Below are 21,946 nucleotides of genomic sequence, written 5' to 3'. Positions count from 1 at the left end.
AGTTATTGCCATGCAGCCTATTGTTACATTGGTAATTATAAGGATTCAAAGGATACTCCCCCAAGCTTGGTATTTTTTATTCCAAAGTTAATTCTTCACAATCACTGTATGCATTAGTTTGCTACTTGAAACTGTGCTCTAAAGTAAAGCATTTTTCATATACTGTACAGGTCAAATTCCATTACAACAAAGTGCCAGGGACCAAAAAACTATTTCGTGGTAATGAAAATTTCATAGTAATGATATTCTGTATTTGTCGGTATACAGTAATCCCTCGCTATATCGCACTTCGACTTTCGTGGCTTCACTCTATCGCGGATTTTATATGTAAGCATATTTAAATATATATCGTGGATTTTTTGCTGGTTCACGGATTTATGTGGACAATGGGTCTTTTAATTTCTGGTACATGCTTCCTCAGTTGGTTTGCCCAGTTGATTTCATACAAGGGACACTATTGGCAGATGGCTGAGAAGCTACCCAACCACAGCGCGTATTATGTATTAAATAAAACTCCTCAAATATATTGTGAGCACGGGGGCTGTTCGCACCCCTAGAGGACACGGCCGCTCCTCAAAAAACGCTGAAAGATTACCTTCACAGTGCTCCCTTCTTTGCTGGGCTTACACGTGGCTGCTTTGCAAACGATATGCTTCCCGCATGGTGCTTCATGGTGCTTCGCGTACTTAAAAGATCAAACAGCACGTATTGATTTTTGATTGTTTGCTTTCCCCTCTCTCTCTCTCTCTGATGGAGGGGGTGTGAGCAGAGGGGCTGTTCGCATACTGGCCTAGAGGATACAGACACTCCTCTAAAAAATGCTGAAAAATGCTTGCTCCCTTCCTCGCAGCTACTTTGTCCGGCGGTGCTTCGCATACATTGATTTTTGACTGTTTGCTTTTTTCTCTCTCTCTCTGACACGCACTCCTTTGAAGAGGAAGATATGTTTGCATTCTTTTAATTGTGAGACTGAACTGTCATCTCTGTCTTGTCATGGAGCACAGTTTAAACTTTTGAAAAAGAGACAAATGTTTGTTTGCAGTGTTTGAATAACGTTCCTGTCTCTCTACAACCTCCTGTGTTTCTGTGCAAATCTGTGACCCAAGCATGACAATATAAAAATAACCATATAAACATATGGTTTCGACTTCGCGGATTTTCACATTTCGCCGGGGGGGGTCTAGAACGCAACCCCCGCGATGCAGGAGGGATTACTGTAGTGGTTTTTTAAACTTGCGTCCAGGCGTTTGCAATCATTTCAATAGCTTCTTTCACGTTAATTTTTATCTCCTCCTGTATACAAGTTAGGCTGACGAGAATGTTTCTCAGCATTTACTTACGATAATACACTTTCAGGGTGCAAATGATGCCCAAATCCAATGGCTGAAGCACTGCCATGCAATTGGGTGGGAGGAATTCAACACAATTCATTCTAAATGTGGAAGCAAGTTATGGGCAGCACAGTTATCAATCAGAAGCAAAATCATCCTTTTCTTCTTCTTCATATTTTGAGGTTTCTGAACTCTTTTGGGACCAACCCCAGAGAGAGAGAGAGAGAGAGAGAGAGAGAGAGAGAGAGAGAGAGAGAGAGAGCAGCCACAAGGAAGGGAGCAATGTGAAGGTAGTTTTCAGCGTTGTTTGAGGAGCGTCCGTATCCTCTAGGGGTGCGAACAGCCCCCCTGTTCACAATATATTTGAGGAGTTTTATTTAATACGTGCCCTGATTGGGTAGCTTCTCAGCCATCCACCAATAGCGTCCCTTGTATGAAATCAACTGGGAAAACCAACTGAGGAAGTATATACCAGAAATTAAAAGACCCATTGTCCACTGAAACCCACGAACCAGCGAAAAATCCGCGATACATATTTAATTATGCTCACATATACAAAATTTGCGATAGAGAAGCTGCGAAAGTTGAAGCGCGATATAGCAAGGGATTACTGTATATTGATTCTGCTCCCTCCAGCCAGTCAACTACTGAAAGCATTCAGAGCACACAATCAGAGAAACTGTTGCAAGAACAGCTAAAACAAATGTTCTAAGACTTATGAAAAGGTGGGTTTTGCATATCCTGGTAGCAACAGTAAATGGGAGGACACAAACTAAAACGAATGCAGGCAGTGTGGTGTAGTGGTTAAGGCTTTGGATTTCAAACCCTGAGGTTGTTGGTTCAAATCCCACTACTGACACTGTGAGACAATGAGCAAGTCACTTGATCTGCCTGTGCTACAATTGGAAAACCAAAAGAAATGCAACCAATTGTATCAAAAGTCACCTTGGATAAAGAAGTCAGCCAAATAAGTAAATGTAAATACAATATAAACAACAAGTAACCCTTTGCATAAGGAAAGTTTCACACTGTACAACATCCGGAAGACCAGAACTAATCTGACACAGTATGCAGCATAACTTCTGCTTCAGGCTTTGGTCTTGTCACATCTGGACAACTGCAACTTGCTTCTGGTAGGAGTACACGCATGTGCTACCAAGCCGCTGCAAATGGTCCATAATGCAGTGGCCCATCTTGTATTTAACTAGCTGAGATGGGTACATGTCACTCTTTTCTTCAGGTTGCTACATTGGCTCCCTGTAGGAGCACGCATTAAGTTCAGATCCCTGATGCTTACCAGAATAGTCAATGGCTTACCACCTGAGTATATGGACACACTGGTGAAACCCTATACTCCTTCTCACCTAATCAGGACTGCCAGTGAACAGTGTCTGGTGATGCCACCTTTGTGTGATATCAAGTCTCAATCCAGACTCCTGTGTAGTACCTAGTTGGTGAAACGAGCTACCCTCCTCCATCTATACTGCCAACTTACTCACTGTATTCAAGAAGCAAATGAAAACCCATCTGTTCTATGAGTATCTAACTGATTAAACACTGTGATATTTTATATTGTTGGTTAATTTGGTATTAAGTTTAATTGCTTTATCGATTGTAAACTATGATTGAAAAACTTTAATTACTACATCTTTTCACTATATAATGAAAAACAAAGATTTTCAGAAATCCAGTATCTATTACTTCCACAAAGAGGACTTAATTACAACCTTTTGGTTATGAAGTACAATGCAGAATTTAGTTTTCCTATGAATACTTGTATCTTAAAAGCTGCTCATTTATTAGATTATTTGATGTTTGTATGATTGGAGCATGCAATTTAGTCAAAAATAGTCAAATCTTAGGTTACTCCACATTCTGTTCATTCATAACATTATGAATTCAAAAATCATAAAACAAAAATCAAAAACACGCAATAAATAATATATTTTTGTGCAATTTACTTACCGTGCTGTGCACTCAATAGTAGAGTATAAATACGCTGTCTAGCCTCACGGAAAACAAATGCTTGTCCAGGAAGTTCTGTTTCGTTAGGATCTTCCAATGTATTGCTGCATTCCACCTCGCCAACACTCAAGACATTGTAAACCATAAATCCCTCAGCTTTGATGTGCTGCTCCCTTGCAATCTTAAAAAAAAATAAAATAAAAATAAGTAAAACACAAATATTTAAAATATGAAAACAGAAAAAATAGCAATTTTGCAAAAATAGTGTTTTGTTTCCTCCATTGAAGATTTAAAAAAAAACAAAAAAAAAAAAACACACCCATTAACTTAAGACTATAAGAGCTACTATAGTGGTTATAAGTTACGACCTTAAAATAAATAGATATGCCATTTCTGTTTATGGAAAAAGTAGCAGCTGGTATTGCCCCTTTTAGCAGAAACAACTTCAAAACAGGCATTTACTATAACTAGTTATCAATCTCTTACATCGACAGCAAAGACATTTATACTACTCCTCAATGCAAAATTCTTTCTGATGTGTGATGTCTGAGGGGTGTCTTGCATGCACCACCCATTTCAAATCTCCTCACAGTATCTCTATGGCATTAGGATCTGGGCTTTGGAGGGTTCTGGAATGGCAAAGGGCTATATTTCTTTTCAGCCATTTCTTGGTGGATTTACATGTATGTTCAGTATCATTGTTAGGCTGCAAGGTACATTTTCAGCTGAGCTTCTGTCATTTTAACAGATGATGTCACATTATCCTCAACCACACTCTAGTACTATGAAGAATTCATAGTGGATTCTACAATGGTTTGCTGACAGGGTTCTAATTCAGCGAAACAGCTCCAAATCATGACATTCCTAACACCATGCTTTACAGCTGGTATCAGGTTCTACTGTTGAAATGGTATCTTTTATTACCAACACACAAATCTTCTGGTACTATGACTGTTTTGTCATACAGGGTCCAATGGTGACCCTACAGTGCATCCGGAAAGTATTCACAGCGCATCACTTTTTCCACATTTTGTTATGTTACAGCCTTATTCCAAAATGGATTAAATTCATTTTTTTCCTCAGAATTCTACACACAACACCCCATAATGACAGCGTGAAAAAAGTTTACTTGAGATTTTTGCAAATTTATTAAAAATAAAAAAATTGAGAAAGCACATGTACATAAGTATTCACAGCCTTTGCCATGAAGCTCAAAACTGAGCTCAGGTGCATCCTGTTTCCCCTGATCATCCTTGAGATGTTTCTGCAGCTTAATTGGAGTCCACCTGTGGTAAATTCAGTTGTTTGGACATGATTTGGAAAGGCACACACCTGTCTATATAAGGTCCTACAGTTGACAGTTTATGTCAGAGCAGAAACCAAGCATGAAGTCAAAGGAATTGTCTGTAGACCTCCGAGACAGGATTGTCTCGAGGCACAAATCTGGGGAAGGTTACAGAAAAATTTCTGCTGCTTTGAAGATCCCAATGAGCACAGTGGCCTCCATCATCCGTAAGTGGAAGGAGTTCGAAAACCACCAGGATTCTTCCTAGAGCTGGCATGCCATCTAAACTGAGCGAGCAGGGGAGAAGGGCCTTAGTCAGGGAGGTGACCAAGAACCTGATGGCCACTCTGTCAGAGCTCCAGAGGTCCTCTGTGGAGAGAGGAGAACCTTCCAGAAGGACAACCATATCTGCAGCAATCCACCAATCAGGCCTGTATGGTAGAGTGGCAAGACAGAAGCCACTCCTTAGTAAAAGGCACATGGCAGCCCGCCTGGAGTTTGCCAAAAGGCACCTGAAGGACTCTCAGACCATGAGAAACTAAATTCTCTGGTCTGATGAGACAAAGATTGAACTCTTTGGTGTGAATGCTAAGCATCACATTTGAGGAAAACCTGGCACCATCCCTACAGTGAAGCATGGTGGTGGCAGCATCATTGTGTGGGGATGTTTTTCAGCGACAGGAACTGGGAGACTAGTCAGGATAAAGGGAAAGATGACTGCAGCAATGTACAGATACATCCTGGATGAAAACCTGCTCTAGAGCGCTCTTGACCTCAGACTGGGGTGACGGTTCATCTTTCTGCAGGACAATGACCCTAAGCACACAGCCAAGATATTAAAGGAGTGGCTTCAGGACAACTCTGTGAATGTCCTTGAGTGGCCCAGCCAAAGCCCAGACTTGAATCCGATTGAACATCTCTGGAGAGATCTTAAAATGGCTGTGCACCGACGCTTCCCATCCAACCTGATGGAGCTTGAGAGGTGCTGCAAAGAGGAATGGGTGAAACTGGCCAAGGATAGGTGTGCCAAGCTTGTGGCATCATATTCAAAAAGACTTGAGGCTGTAATTGCTGCCAAAGGTGCATCGACAAAGTGTTGAGCAAAGGCTGTGAATGCTTATGTACGTGTGATTTCTCAGTTTTTTTATTTTTAATAAATTTGCAAAAACCTCAAGTAAACTTTTTTCACGTTGTCATTATGGGGTGTTGTGTGTAGAATTCTGGGGAAAAAAATGAATTTAATCCATTTTGGAATAAGGCTGTAACATAACAAAATGTGGAAAAAGTGATGCGCTGTGAATACTTTCCGGATGCAGTGTATAATGTCCTTTATTGTGCAGACCTTAATAAAATGTCCTAAATCCCATACACTTACCACTTTGTGGTCAAGTACTTTAGTACTCCTCCCCCTTCCTTCTACATCAATAACCTCAAGTAATTAGACAGAGTAAAGTTAAGTTACACATTTAATCATGTATTATTGATAATATGCTAAAAAATATTAAGTAAGCAGAGTACAATGTGAATGCTGGCAAACCATACCATTACAATCCAAGTAACAGTGAATCTTAGCTAGCTTAACTTACTACCACATGGCTTTTGAAAGGAGTTTTGAAATAGGCCACAAGAATGTCTAAATATGGCTGCCAAGACAGAGTGGTCAGATGGTGAGAGAGGTATCATGGTAAAGAATGGCTTCCAATTCAAAACCAAATCATAAACAAATACTTCAGACTAGGGCTGCACGATAACAGAAAAAATGATCACGACGATTATTTTGCTCAAAATTTTTATCACGATTAATAATGACGATTATTCCTTTGGTAAATGAAGTCTGTGACCAAAGCAGTGTAGCCTTGGCCAGTTATTCACAGATGCTGCCCTAATCATATTAGCTGCGTTGTCCGTTGTGATGCACACAAGTTTTTCTTCCACCAAGCCCCAAGCGGACATCGCTTCTTTGAGGCCCACTGCAATAAACTCCGCTGTATGGTCTTGTGGTAAAAACGAAGTTTGCAAAAGCTTGCTTTTCATCTCAAACTCGCTGTCAATAAAATGAACTGTCAAGCTCAAATACGGTTTCGCAGTTCTGCTTGACCATAAGTCGGTCGTGGCAGCAAAATATTCAAGGCTGAACCTGAGAATTTCTCTTTCTATTTCTTTTCGGCATTTCGCATACAGCGAGGGCAGCGCAACATTGGAAAAATGGTTGTGTGAGGGAATGCTATATCTTTTATCAAGTGTTGCGATCATTTTTTTAAACCCCTCACTGCTCACGGTGGTTATTGGACACATATCCTTGGCTATATGGTACGTGATCGCCTCTGTTATTTCCCGGTGTCTTTGCGAGCTAGGCAGGTATGGTACTGCGTTGAACAATGTCCCTGATATTGTTGTCTGTGTTGTGGATGGCTGGTAATTTTTTGTTGTTGCTGTTTGTGCCTTCAGTCGTTGAAATTCTTGATAGTGTACTTTGTGGAGGCTTTTAAGGTGGTTGATGAAGTTTGTTGTGTTACCTTGGGACGTTTGGACGGAACAGGAGCAAAGTTTGCACAAGACTCGTACCTGATCAACATCACATTCCTCGAAATCGAAATAGTTCCAGACAACTGAGTATGACCCCTTTTTAGGAACGATCGCACTTCTGCACATTGCTCCGCCATCATATGTTTATTCTGACTGACTGTTATTGCTGCTATTGACTTCTACTGCTTCAGAAAGCGCTTGCAATCTAGACGCAGTAACATCATAGTGACGCAGTCCAATCCGTAAACTCAGTCATAAAAAACAGTTTGGTCTTTATACTGTAAAATCGCGACGATATTTATTAACTGATCGTGGGTCATAAATATCGTTATCATGAGAAAAAAAAGATTAATCGTGCAGCCCTACTTCAGACCAATAATAATTAGTTTACATGTCCATTCCTAGACCATTTACCAATGAAAGCACTCGTACTCAAATGTGGCACTTGGTGCCACGACCCACCTGTCAAGTTGTTTTGCCTGCCTAAGGTAGTCATCCCTGATGGAGGATCGCAGGAATCATGGGAAGGAGGGGTCCTTTCATCGGATTGGCTGGCCCAGCGCGGTTTCAGCCATGGAGTGGACAAATGGGAGAGGCAGCTTGATAGATGAGGTCTCCAGGACTCTAAATATATTCAAATCTTCTTGTGTGATATCATCTACTGTTAAATTCTACTCCGTATTTCTAAAATTTTTATTTTTATACTGTATTGAGGATTTGTTCTGTTCTGTGTATTGTATTGTATTGTATTGTATTGACCCCCTTCTTTTGACACCCACTGCACGCCCAACCTACCTGGAAAGGGGTCTCTCTTTGAACTGCCTTTCCCAAGGTTTCTTCCATTTTTCCCCACAACGTTTTTTTTTTTGGGAGTTTTTCCTCGTCTTCTTAGAGAGTCAAGGCTGGGGGGCTGTCAAAAGGCAGGGCCTGTTAAAGCCCATTGCAGCACTTCTTGTGTGATTTTGGGCTATACAAAAATAAATTGTATTGTATTGTATTGTATTGTATGATACAAATAATCCCACAGTTGCTTTATACAGACAGTGTATGGCCTACCTAGGAGTTAGGCTTATAGGATCATACAAGTCCAGAACACAGTCACCCTTACCAAACTGGTTTAACACATGCTTCATTCCCCTTGCCATAAATTTCACACATTGAGTCAATCCTAAATACTTGGGGGTTTTTGGGTTGGTTATGTAAACATCGATAAAGATAAAACATGCCTCCAGAAACCCTAATATTACACTTGGTTTGTCTAGCTTACTATTAAAGACATACAAAAATTTGACTAATTATGCAGTATGCTCCACTACAGTGACCAAAAACTTAGCCTTTTTTTGTCCATAGCATATTGCTCTAGAAGTCCTGGTTTTTACGTAGGTGTTCATGGGTGAACACATTCCATGTACAGTTAATTCTTGCTATACAAGGGGGTTACATTCCTGAAAAACCCCACATATGGAAAAGATAGAAACTGAAGAATTGATCTTACGGTAAAGGTAGGGTTAGGTTCCCATGGCATGCTGGCTTGGGAGGGAGGATTAGCTGGGAAGAGGTGGTTGGATGGACATTGCAGTCCTCCGTTCTCGTCCCTTGATGCTCAACAATGATCTTTCCACTGTTTTACCTACAGAAACCTTACGACTTTTACAGTTTTCTTCTATAGACAAGTTCATTTGTCTTCTAGGCACAAGCAGCCACAAGTAACCACAGTGGGGCTAATGCAAGGACCTCATTAAACCATCTAATTCGTAGTGATATTCTCTGATGTCCAGATGAAATGGTTTCTCTCTCTTTCATGTCTCACAGTCTCTGACGTTACTTTCTATGTTGTTGCCCCATTCTGTCCTTTTGGACATACCATTACTTATGTTAAAATCACATGGTGATTGACTACCTATATCACACACCTGTTATTGCTCAATCTAATGTGTTCGGCATGCATGATAGTCCTTCCAGATTTTTTTGATTCCGCTGCACATGGCTGCAAACAACCCCCGGATTTCCTTCCCTACACCATCCTCCAGTGAGAACATTTTCTGCAAATAGGTGCAATAAGACCGGTTTTTGCAAAATAGGTTACACTTTTATATAAGTGGATAAGGAATCCACAGAAAAGGAATCCATGGATACCAAGGATTTACTGTATATCTAATTTGTGCAGTTTCTTTCGAATGGTAAACTTTTTCACTTCGACATCAAAAGTGGCAAGAGCTATGTGTAGATCTCATGAAGTTCTGGGGCTCTTAGAGACTTCTCTCGCATCTTGTGTTGAGCTCTAGGGCTAAACTTGTTGGGGTAGCCAGGGCTGGACAAACTGGTGGCACTTTAAAATCTTCTCTACTTGAAAATGATCTTCTGGACAGTGGAATGGCTGATTTCCAATTATTTCAGGATCTTTTCCAGACCCATTGGAATCTATACTTCTGAATCCCACTTTGAGCTGTTTTGATCTAGGCATGGTGATATCACGCAGTTCAAAAACAAAGAGGAACCAAACTAAATGTCTGTGGTTTAAAAAGACACATTCCTCCAAGATCCTGTTTAATGACGTTCTATGGTACACTTAATTTTATTTTATTCTGATAAAATGTAGGGGTGTACTTAGGTTTCCCACATGCAAAATGTGCATTTATGTTTATTTAAAATACATAATGGACTACAAGATAGAACAACATATAACATGCCATATTAACATCACCTTTATCTAGAGATGCTGTTTAAATGAAGATCACATCATAACATGTCTAACGTATTAAAAAAGAAAAAACATTTTATGGACTGTATGTACTTTTTTATATGACTGTACCATGTTATCTTTTCCTACAAGTATCATTGACGAGAGATCTAATAAATTGGCACTATTTTACAGTGGTCACTGAGTCCAGATCCCATCAGAACATTTTCCAAAGTAAAAAAAAATTAGCATTTAATTACAATATATCATCATCATGCAGCATCAGTGCGAGTCAAATTAAGTAATGTATAAACATCTTGTTCACACTGAGAGGGGAATCAAGCTACTTGTATAGCTCGGCATAAATTTTGAGAATTCAAAAAGCTTTATATGGCTGAATGCCATAGGTATTGTACAGTAACCAAATTGGTAAAAATGTGTCTGAAACTTAAGATGGAAGCAGTGGAAGGGTTATAAATAAACATTAAGGTCACAGCTGAATATTTTCAATAAATGTATTTATTTTACTTTTGCTGGAATTTACGCTGGACCAAATCAAACATGTGAGTACTATAGGCACGGCTGAGCAACAGATGGAATGGAATTGAAATAAATTTAGGGTAAGAAAGAATGAAAATACACCACTAATTTGAAATACAATACTATTTTATACTTTAGATTTTTGTAATAAAATCTATTCTTTTCACCCATATCTCATGCATCTCTAGCATAAAGCAAACTTTACTTATTTATTTTTTTAATTCCACTAGTTTTAATTTTCCTTCCAATACACTGATCTCTATTATGATCCACATACACCTCTTAGTCCTTCAAAAGCAGAAGTGGTGAACAAAAGAAAAATAAATGCTAAAAGAATTTGAAACTCAAAAATGGCTTATTTGCATTACAAATGTTTAGAACTCCTATGCACCTTCTCTTTATTGTAGGATGTGCTGCACATTGTAAAGGCATAGTTTGCTGAATACTAATCACATTATACACCACACACTAAACTGACGTTTTTAAAGCAACTAGCCAACCCGCTACGCCGCATAATAAGTCCGCTTTTTTAATGATTTTTAAGCACAGGGAAAAAATTAACATTTCAAAAATCCGTAATCTAATAAACCACCAAGAAAAGTAACATTGTAACAATGCACGATACAAACCAACATACAATTGTCCGTGACTGAAAACTGGAGGACCGCCGTCGCGCCTTCTCCTCCCACTCGGGCGCGGAGGGCGGAACGGGAGGGGAAGGACGCCCATTCCGCCCCCTCCGTCATGCTAGTCTGCCGATTTCTCGTTCAGTATGCACTGCCTGCTCATGTGACCACCCTCAACTCGTCACCTGAGTCGTTTTCGTCTTTGCACAGTCTACATGCACCTGTGAGTCACGTTGACTGTTCATTTTCCAAACAGCGCCTCATTCGCTTTGGTCTCTGGTACAGTCCAAATGCACCTCTGCACCACGTAGACTTTTCATTGTTCTTTGTGGTACTGGCTGCTTTTCTATATATAATCCACCAAGTTACACGACCATGGTAGTAGTGGGGGGTGTACAAAGGGCTTGGACGTAATCAGTGCGAGCGTATGACCCACACTTACTGAGAATTCCTCGTTCGTGGGGAACAATTGCAAGCCCCGGTTTCCAGCACGAATGGGGTTCAACGGCTTACCCACGCCTCTCTGTGCCAGGTAGACACACTTTGATCCATTCAGTGTAGCGGGTGCAGTTACCTGATGGAGGAATCTGTATAACATTGAAAGAAGTGTTGTTTCCATGAAAAACATTTGAAGCGGTAGCCATGGAGGGCAAATGAACAGTCAGCGTGGCTCACAGCTGGATTTGGACCGCAGCACAGACCAAAGCAAGTGAGTATGTGTTTGATGAGCTGTTCAAGTTGGCGGGCAGTGCTCTGAGGTGCGTTTACTATCACATGGGAGGAGGCGTAGAGTTTCTGGGCGGGGCTTCGTTGTTTCTTTCCCATGGTTTTCGATGGTGGACGCGGTCGGGTGTCGTAACTGAAAAGAATAATAAAAAGTCAATGTGGCTCAGAGGTGTATGTGGACTCCTAGCAGAGACGAAAGCGACTTACGGGGTGGTCGGTGAGTTGTAGCGTCCGGGCACATGAGCAGGCAGTGTGAATGCCTAGAGAGCGAGGGTGGACGTGGGCTGGGGAATAAGGAGTGTTGGTGGGCAGGGAAACGTTTTCCATGTTCCTGCAGGACCAACTAAGAAGATGCATGTTTGTCGCGGATGCGAATTGCTGTATGTAGCGTTTAAAACAGTTTGCGATGGTGCACGCGGTCGTGCGTCATAACGAAAAAGTCAACGTGGCTCAGAGGTGCATGTGGACTGTAGCTCAAACGAACATAAATGACGGAGTGTTTTCCGAGGCGTCGCGTCCGAGTTGGTGGGTGTGGCTCTGCGAGTTGCCGTCGTATCCAATGGTCTTAGAGTTGGTGGGCATGGCTGTCTTGCGTGCTTTCCATGGGTGGCTACTTGTCGGCGGCTTAGTGAATTATATACAGTGGGCGTGGCTGTCTTGCGTGCTTTCCATGGGTAGCTACTTGTCGGCGCCTTAGTGAATTATATAGTGGGCGTGGCTGTCTTGCGTGCTTTCCATGGGTGGCTACTTGTCGGCGATGCGTGCTTTCCATGGGTGGCTACTTGTCGGCGGCTTAGTGTATTATATATATATATAGATTATTAAGTGCATGATGCTATATAAAAAAAAATTGATGTGCAAGTGTTCTTCTATAAACAGAACACATTATAATGTGACACCAACATGATGTTTGCATATGCAATAGGAAATTTCAAGATATACTTTGCTATCCTAATCAAGAAACTGATTTTCTAATGTTTAACACTAGAATTACCAGAGCCTACGAAAAAACTCGTAGATCCGTCCCACCTTAAATCGCGTCTTAAATCCGTTTGCACCTCTCCGCCAGAGTTTTTTGTCATCTAAATGTGCTGATAAACACAAGCTACTAGCAGCCAGCTATTCCATCCCCCCACCGACTTAGAACGAACTTCTCCTAGCTCATGCCTTGCCTTGATTTGATTATCTGGGATTGAAGTGGAGTTTCCAGCTAGGAGAAGTTCGTTCTAAGTTGGTGGGGGGATGGAATAGCTGGCTGCTAGTAGCTTGTGTTTTAGATGACAAAAAACTCTGGCGGAGAGGTGCAAACGGATTTAAGACACGATTTAAGGTGGAACGGATCTACGAGTTTTTTCGTAGGCTCATGTAATTCTAGTGTTAAAAATAAATTACAAAAAATATCAGTTTCAAGGAGAAAGAAAACATTCTGCTTAAGTCATAGGAAATCTGTATCTTACATAAAATTTACATTTAAATTTTATTGGATCTAGTTATTCAATTACAACCCTTACGTGAGTTACTACACAAATATAGAGGCTATTGCTGAAGGTACATATTATCTTTAATATTCAATTACTTGTAGACTGCCCTGCAGGTTTCTATTGCTTGTATGACTGCTAAATTTGAATTTTTACTAAAGAAGAGGAGGTATTATTGAGGAAATTATTAAACTTTTAGGACTAAATCTACTTGTAGCTCTGCACCTGGTCACATGGTCAGGCCCAAAGGCTACTTGCGGTTTTTATCTAGCACTGAAGGATAGTTTAGCCTAGAGAAAGCATATCTCAGAAGACTCCAATTAGGCCAAACAGCATACAGCACTTACATTTAAAAATAAAATATATATATATTGAGCACATTTGTCTCGCTTGAAATTGTCCAAAATGTTTCCAGGACAAGATCCAACCTGCGAACGCTGGAATCAAGTTCCAGCCTCACTGGGTCACATGTTCTGGGCCTGTACCAAATTAACATTAAAACCTGGCAGGATCTAATTAATACAAGTAAGCCCACGATTCTCTAAAGAATCGTAAATCCAAGAATGGCAATCAGTTTCTGTTCCGTCCGATATTTGGATGGATGAAATATCATGGAGGGTGGGTGCGTCCGGGGAAATGTCATTTAATTAAATAAGCATATCTGTACTAAAGCGGTTTCGTTTTGTGGAGACGTGATTCCGTTGCCTTTGCTGACACCGACTTCTGGCAGAGAGGCGCACAGCAAGTTTAGTATACAGGTTGTGGTGTTCGTGTGCCAACCACTGAGTCTGGGAAGCCGCTGGGTTTGAGTCTGTGACCGTTACGTGATCTATATTACTGGCACAGTGGATTAGAGCAAGTGTAGTGTACAGGTTGTGTTGTATGGGCGCCACCTACTGACTCTGGGAAGCCGCTGTGTTTGACTCTGGGGCGTGCTGTCAGGGCACTATTTAATAAAATCTGATTTCTCACTGCTAAAAGCATTTTTACAGGAAGGGGCAACCATACCATGGTTGCAATTATTAATACAGCTCAGGGATAAGAACACAGAATTGTGCAATTTTACTGTTGACTTTAGGAATAACAGCAGCAGCCATTAAACCTCACTAGCTAGGTTCAATTCACTTGAAAATTATATAATCATGTAATAAATTCTTAACCAGTAGGTAAATTATCTTCTCACTCCATATATGTGGTTGAATAGCATTGAAAGTGCTTCTAAAATTCATCAATAAGACTGAAGTTGAGTAGCTTCTAAAAAAGTATGCTACCTGGGCTGTGCATGGCTTTTGTGTGTTGTTCACATAAAATAATAGTTGTTCGCATAAAATAATAATCATTTCAATACCTTCATCACACGGAATATCCTATACACGCAGTCCCCGGGTTATGTACGAGATAGGGACTGTAGGTTGGTACTTAAGTTGAATTTGTATGTAAGTCGGAACAGGTACAATATTTAATAAATGTTATTGTTGACCAACTGTAACCAAGTGCTCTGTCAATGAATGATGGAGTTTCACCACTCTGACCTTTTTATTATTTCTACTTTATTTTCAATGGTGATGGTTTTTCTCTTTACTGTAACACTAGCACTTCCATCAGATTTGTGTTTCAGAGACATTCTTGAAGGGTGAAGACAAAAGGTTAAGATGAGCTCTTCTGCATAGCACTGTACACACTATCACAGCAGGAAGGCACCCGTTGTCAACACGTCTGATGTACTGACAAGAGACAACTTCCAGCTATGTGCGTAACAGTACAAGCAGGCTTGCTATTGAAAATGAATGGGGGTTGGGGTGGCCGGTTCATCTCCAGCCCAACTCACAGTCACCTTCACTACAGTATGCTACCTGCAGGAACCGCCCACCTAGAACAAACATGGTGCGACCAAAGGCGGGTAGTGAATTGCCCAACCCCAAATCAACAGGCAGCCATCCAAGGCACACTACAGTGCTACCCCCCCTGCCCCGTTCAGCCACAACCGGGTCACCACTTACACCATTACCAGCAGTGTGTGCTGGGCGGGCAGTGAAATACCCCCGTCCGCTCCATCCAGCCTGCATCCAGTCAGTCATTCGTAAGTCGTAGGTCGGATGTCCGTAACCTGGGGACTACCTGTACTTTGTTTATTTGTGTAAAATAAAATTACTGGCATTAAAAATCCAAATGGAAAATATAATGGGCATTGGAAAATGGTCATTATCAAAAGTCAAACATTATTTCTTCAGACTATCCAGTAATACAGTGCATCCGGAAAGTATTCACAGCGCATCACTTTTTCCACATTTTGTTATGTTACAGCCTTATTCCAAAACGGATTAAATTCATTTTTTTCCCCAGAATTCTGCACACAACACCCCATAATGACAACGTGAAAAAAGTTTACTTGAGGTTTTTGCAAATTTATTAAAAATAAAAAAACTGAGAAATCATATGTACATAAGTATTCACAGCCTTTGCTCAATACTTTGTCGATGCACATTTGGCAGCAATTACAGCCTCAAGTCTTTTTGAATATGATGCCACAAGCTTGGCACACCTATCCTTGGCCAGTTTCACCCATTCCTCTTTGCAGCACCTCTCAAGCTCCATCAGGTTGGATGGGAAGCGTCGGTGCACAGCCATTTTAAGATCTCTCCAGAGATGTTCAATCGGATTCAAGTCTGGGCTCTAGCTGGGCCACTCAAGGACACTCACAGAGGTTGTCCTGAAGCCACTCCTTTGATATCTTGGCTGTGTGCTTAGGGTCGTTGTCCTGCTGAAAGATGAACTGTCGCCCCAGTCTGAGGTCGAGCGCTCTGGAGCAGGTTTTCATCCAGGATGTCTCTGTACATTGCTGCAGTCATCTTTCCCTTTATCCTGACTAGTCTCCCAGTTCCTGCCGCTGAAAAACATTCCCACAGCATGATGCTGCAACCACCATGCTTCACTGTAGGGATGGTATTGGCCTGGAGATGAGCGGTGCCTGGTTTCCACCAACCGTGACGCCTGGCATTCACACCAAAGAGTTCAATCTTTGTCTCATCAGACCAGAGAATTTTCTTTCTCATGGTCTGAGAGTCCTTCAGGTGCATTTTGGTAAACTCCAGGCGGGCTGCCATGTGCCTTTTACTAAGGAGTGGCTTCCGTCTGGCCACTCTACCATACAGGCCTGATTGGTGGATTGCTGCAGAGATGGTTGTCCTTCTGGAAGGTTCTCCTCTCTCCACAGAGGACCTCTGGAGCTCTGACAGAGTGGCCATCAGGTTCTTGGTCACCTCTCCCCCGATCGCTCAGTTTAGATGGCCGGCCAGCTCTAGGAAGAGTCCTGGTGGTTTCGAACTTTTTCCACTTATGGATGATGGAGGCCACTGTGCTCATTGGGACCTTCAAAGCAGCAGAAATTTTTCTGTAACCTTCCCCAGATTTGTGCCTCGAGACAATCCTGTCTCGGAGGTCTACAGACAATTCCTTTGACTTCATGCTTGGTTTCTGCTCTGACATAAACTGTCAACTGTAGGACCTTATATAGACAGGTGTGTGCCTTTCCAAATCATGTCCAAACAACTGAATTTACCACAGGTGGACTCCAATTAAGCTGCAGAAACATCTCAAGGATGATCAGGGGAAACAGGATGCACCTGAGCTCAGTTTTGAGCTTCATGGCAAAGGCTGTGAATACTTATGTACATGTGCTTTCTCAATTTTTTTATTTTTAATAAATTTGCAAAAATCTCAAGTAAACTTTTTTCACGCTGTCATTATGGGGTGTTGTGTGTAGAATTCTGAGGAAAAAAATGAATTTAATCCATTTTGGAATAAGGCTGTAACATAACAAAATGTGGAAAAAGTGATAAGCTGTGAATACTTTCCGGATGCACTGTATATTCCTATCTAAATCATTTATATATATTAAAAATAGCAGTGGCTCTAGTACTGACCCCTGTGGAACACCACTCTTAACATCGGCCAGTTCTGATGAAGTTCCTCGTACCATCACCCTCTGCTTCCTGTGTCTGAGCCAATTTTGCACCCAACTAAAAACATCACCCAAAACTCCCACTTATTTTAATTTGATGCCCAACCTCAGATGTGGCACCTTATCAAATGCTTTCTGAAAGTCCAGATAAATAATATTATATGCTCCACTTTGATCGTATCCTTTTGTTGCCTCCTCATAGAAGTCTAGCATGTTAGTAAAACACGACCTCCCTCTTCTGAACCCATGAGGAAGCATGAGGATCACACAAAAAAGATGGATGCAATAAAAAAAAGCAAAGAGGAACAGAAGGCATCAAAAAGAAAGGGAAGACAGGATAAAAGAAAGATCATGGAATAGCTGTTACTAGTCTGAATGGAACACTGAAAACAGTTGCTGGTATTTTGCCCAGTGAGCAGCATGTAAATAATATGCCCCTTGATGTAACACTTAATGCTGTAATGAACTCTAGCAAAAAATGAAAACCTATCATAAACATTACATCTATAAAGACAAAAAGAATGCATTTTTCAACAAGCAATACAGGATGTGGTGATTTCCATCTATTTGTTAACATACAGTAGATAAAAAGGTTAGAAATATTTTGCTTGATTAACAAAACTTGCAGGGCATATTGATACTTACTAAATATATATGCCAAAATAACTCTGGTCTGAACAGCAACATCTTCCCAAAAAAAAAAAAAACATTTAAAAAAGGATGATATGTACTTTCTGGCAATTTGCTGTAATACATTAAGAGCAAGCTTGGCATATTTCCCATAAGAGTATGCTTATAGTCATATTAGTTGGAGCTGTCAAAAATGTCTAACAATGACTGTTGGCTTGAGAAATTTGTGGTATACAAATAAATAAAAAGTGAACAAAAAAACAAGTAGTGCCTGCAGCATTTCAATCTAATCATTTTTTTAATTGGTGACCAGTTTTTGCTGCTAATTAACTCCTTTTCCTTTCATTTTAATGGACTTGTTTTGTAAGATTTGTACCCCTGAATTTCTTCATCATTCCTCTGAATTGCTTCATTTGTTTCCTTAAATGGCGCCAAAACATAAATGAAATGTGAAGTGAGTCAAGTAACAGAAGGCCAATTAAGTCAGGGCCTCAGACTCCAACCAATTTCACTCCAACCAGTTGCTTAATTAGGCACAGATTCTTCTTGTTAATTAAACCCGTTCTTAAATTCCATGGCCTGTTGCTGCTCTTGTTGTGCAATAGCATACATTTACAAAATTGTTGATTTTCTCTTTTGTAAAAGCACGGTTCAAATGTCTTGAGGACCTGAGCAGATCAACATTCCTGAGAACTTCATCTTTCTTTATTTTCAGATGCTGTATGATGGACACAATTTGCTGGTCCTGTTTTGGCTCATTTTGTATAACATTGTTTTTCCTTAATTAGAAGCAAGAAACAAACAATTAAGGGGGTCTGAGTCTTTAAGAGCAAGTTAATCAAAATGAATTCCAAAAAAGTTAGTTTCTTTAGTTGTTAAGAGTTTTGAGTTCTGAATGCAGAGCCTGCCTTTTTCTATGAAAAGCCTCACTTGGACACCTGGCACAGTCTTGATCTATTCTAGTAATTTCGCTGGTTAACTCTGATACCTTCTTGGTTTCCAATTTATTTCTGTGGGAAAGATATGAGATAATCTGTCCTTTAGAAAACCCTGAAGGCCTTCTTAAGAGTATTCCTGCAGAGACCTCTGAGGATGTACTTGTCTCTAGAAAAAAAAACTGATTTGTTTGGATATAAATTCTGTACAGTTCTCGTCTGCTAAAAAAAGTGGGTTAAGATACCATCTGCGAGATGAGTATGTGGGGCATAATGATTTTAGCTCCAAGATCAAAGGGGCATGGTCGGAAATAACAATAGCGTCGTAGTTGCAAGATTTAATTGTAAGCAAGAAATTGTTATCTACCATGAAATAATTCTTGAGTAGCAATGATGCACTGGTGAGTAGAAGCAATATACTCTTGAGTTTGGGTTTAGAAATCTCCAGGGGTCTGATAAGTTGTGGTCAGTTACAAACTGTAAATGTCTTTGCAGTGTTAGATGTCATCACCCCTGTGACAGGAGACCTATATAAGTTTGGATTTTAAACACAATTAAAGTCCCCAGCCATTATAATCTTATGAGTGTTCACATTGGAAATGGATGCAAATACATTGGGTGTGTAAACATTTATCAAAATCACTTTACAGTAAAATAAATTACCCATGACAATCACATATCTCCCTTCAGGATCAGATACTACATCTGATACTACAAATGAGACTGTTCTATGTATAAGAATTTCCACACCTCTAGTTTTCTTTGTAAAGATGAAATGGAACATTTGGCCAGTCCAATCTTTTTGCAGCTGGAACTGATCATTTCTTAATAAGTGGGTCTCCTGTAAAAATACTATTTTAGCGTTTAGACCTGTTAGGTAAGAGAGTGCATTTTTTCTCTTTAATTCGCGATTCAGGCCTTTAATATTCTAGCTCACAAACTAGCCTGTCATGGAGATATTGACTCAGAATGTTTGATGTCATTTTGTAGTATTAACTGAAAGTGAGACAGCTTTGACCTTTATTGCCATGAAGCCTATTGTTACGTTGGTACTTATAAGGATTAAAAGGACAGATTAGAGATAGCTTGCTCTCTCTCTCTTCCCCCCTAGCCTAAACCCCCCCCCCTCCCCACCCGATTTTGCCTCCCCACATGAGGCTGGACCACACTTCAAAGTACCAGTCCTCTGACATACCTAGAGACAGAGCACATCCAAAACAAAACAAGCCCACCAGCAGCTGCGTATGAGGTTTAGAATTGAGATATCTATTGCCAATACAGTCCAAATGCTATAAGCATAAAATATAATCTTCAACAGCCTTGAAATAGTAAGATCGTAAATCCAGGGAACAGTGTTAAAAAGTGGCCTTGGATAAGCATAGTAAACCCTAATACAATAATAACAATAAACCAACAGTATGATGTTAAAGTCTCCTTTAGAAGAGTAAAAAATAAATTAATGAATGAAAGTTAATTTAATTTCTTCCACACATACATACATATATAATTGTAATTAAAACAAACAAAGTGACCGAGAAGGGAAAAGGATGTATAATTACAGTACCAGTATCATTGCCACTGAAACAGACAGCTGGTAATATCTTCGTTGCCATGCCACGACGGATGCGACTCACGATCATCTTTCTTAACTCCTTTTCTGCTCCATCCGTAGTGGTAAAGGTAATGCTTGTCTTGAATATCCACTTTCAGTTTGCCAGGATACATGAGGCTATATCTGATCTGGTCTTTCTTAAGCGCAGTTTAATGTTGTAAAAAGCAGCACGTTTATTAGCTGTTGAAGGTGAGAAATCAGGGAAAATACAAATGTGGTTATTTTCAAAAATAATATCTTGTTTCTGTCTGAGAAGTGGCATTACATTATATTTAGATTGTGATTTATCGAACCGCACGACAAGAGTCCTAGGTTTAGAGGTATTTGATCACCGTATGCGGTAAGCTGCTGCTATCTCAGTGTCTGATTTAAAGTCCTCTCCAGTTATTTTAGAATTTCACTGGGTTTGGATTTTCACGATTCTCAGGTAGACCTTCGATTCTAATATTATTCCTTCTGCATCCATCTTCCAGAGCACCAAGTCTGTCTCAGAGTTTTTTGCATTTGGAACTTGCAGCCATTGCTTTCCCTTGGAGGTCGATGCCAGATGTTTTGGCTGTTTCAATTTGAGTTGTGAATGTTTGCTTAACATCTTCCAACTAATTGCCAACAGTCTCAATCCACTGTACTAATTCCCTTCATAATTTTAAACACTTCAATCATGTCATCTTCTTTAGCTTAAACTGTATGGGCTCAGCTCTTTTAATCTTTCCTAATTCAACCCCTGTAGCCTTGGAATCAGCCTAGTCGCTCTTCTCTGCGTCTCAATTTAGATGCATTTTCCTAAATGCGTTCAAGTTTTTTCCAGCATACCTTTAAAGGCTGCCTCAAAGTGATTATATACACGTTTCTCCAAATCTTTATTATCCTGCAACAGCTCCTGCAGCTCCAGCCGCAGCTTCTCATTTGTCTTGAGCATACCATTTCTTTCTTTCTTTATATCTTTCTTGAGCTCAGAGGTCATTACCTTCAGTTCGGACAGATCATTTCGGCCTTCGCGCTCTGCAGGTGAAGCAGCAAGCCCCGTTACAGCCGATGCTCCTGGCTCGCAAGGAGTAGATGATAATGTGTACAGCAAGGCCATTTCCAATTTCAAGTGATCTTCTGGAATTGACTAGTTATCATGACCTGCATCACTTGCACATTCGCTCTCAACTGCAGATGAAGTGGCCCAGGGTCCTGGGAGATCTATGCTTTCGCCCATCTGCTCCGGGGCAATCTCTGTAACGCCATACCTTGTGGATGAACTTGGACTTGATGCCTGTCTAGGCTTGGGTGTATCTGAGTTTATTTTCAGTTTCTTTCTGAGCTTCTTTTTTACCGCTCATGTTTATATATGCTTGCACATACTGTAATAGAACCTCCTCAAGTTGGGTAAATAATACCTCGGGATAATAAAAATAAGAGAAATATTAACACCACCGCTAACAGAGTTCCGCTTCAGACGTACATCTCCTGCAACGGACGAGACCAACCAATATTCAGTATTAAGTTATTTCTTTGCAGTCAATGTATATATTAGTTTGCCATATATAATTGCTTCTGAAGTGAAGCATATTTTTAAATTTTTTTTAAAAATAACTAGCCTTCTCCTGCATTTTATAATGGAGGTGAAGAATACCACAGTCCCAATGTAATGAAATGCCTTAAA

At 40.4% G+C, this 21,946-nt stretch overlaps 1 protein-coding gene across 4 annotated transcripts in view; it reads right to left on the bottom strand.

Moving 5' to 3' along the window:
* Positions 1–21,946, bottom strand: part of fam120b (family with sequence similarity 120B) — a 318,887-nt gene that overhangs the window by 208,136 nt on the left and 88,805 nt on the right. For all 4 annotated transcript variants that reach the window (XM_051924265.1, XM_051924264.1, XM_051924263.1 and 1 more), the window contains one exon: positions 3,297–3,477. In XM_051924265.1, the coding sequence (XP_051780225.1) occupies positions 3,297–3,477 (181 nt within the window). The remainder of the gene's footprint in view (positions 1–3,296; positions 3,478–21,946) is intronic.

The sequence above is a fragment of the Erpetoichthys calabaricus genome, chromosome 3, assembly GCF_900747795.2.
Source record: "Erpetoichthys calabaricus chromosome 3, fErpCal1.3, whole genome shotgun sequence".
Classification (NCBI taxonomy): Eukaryota; Metazoa; Chordata; class Cladistia; order Polypteriformes; family Polypteridae; genus Erpetoichthys; species Erpetoichthys calabaricus.
The sequence above is the reverse complement of the archived record's forward strand: the minus strand, read 5'-3'. Positions and strand labels throughout refer to the sequence as shown.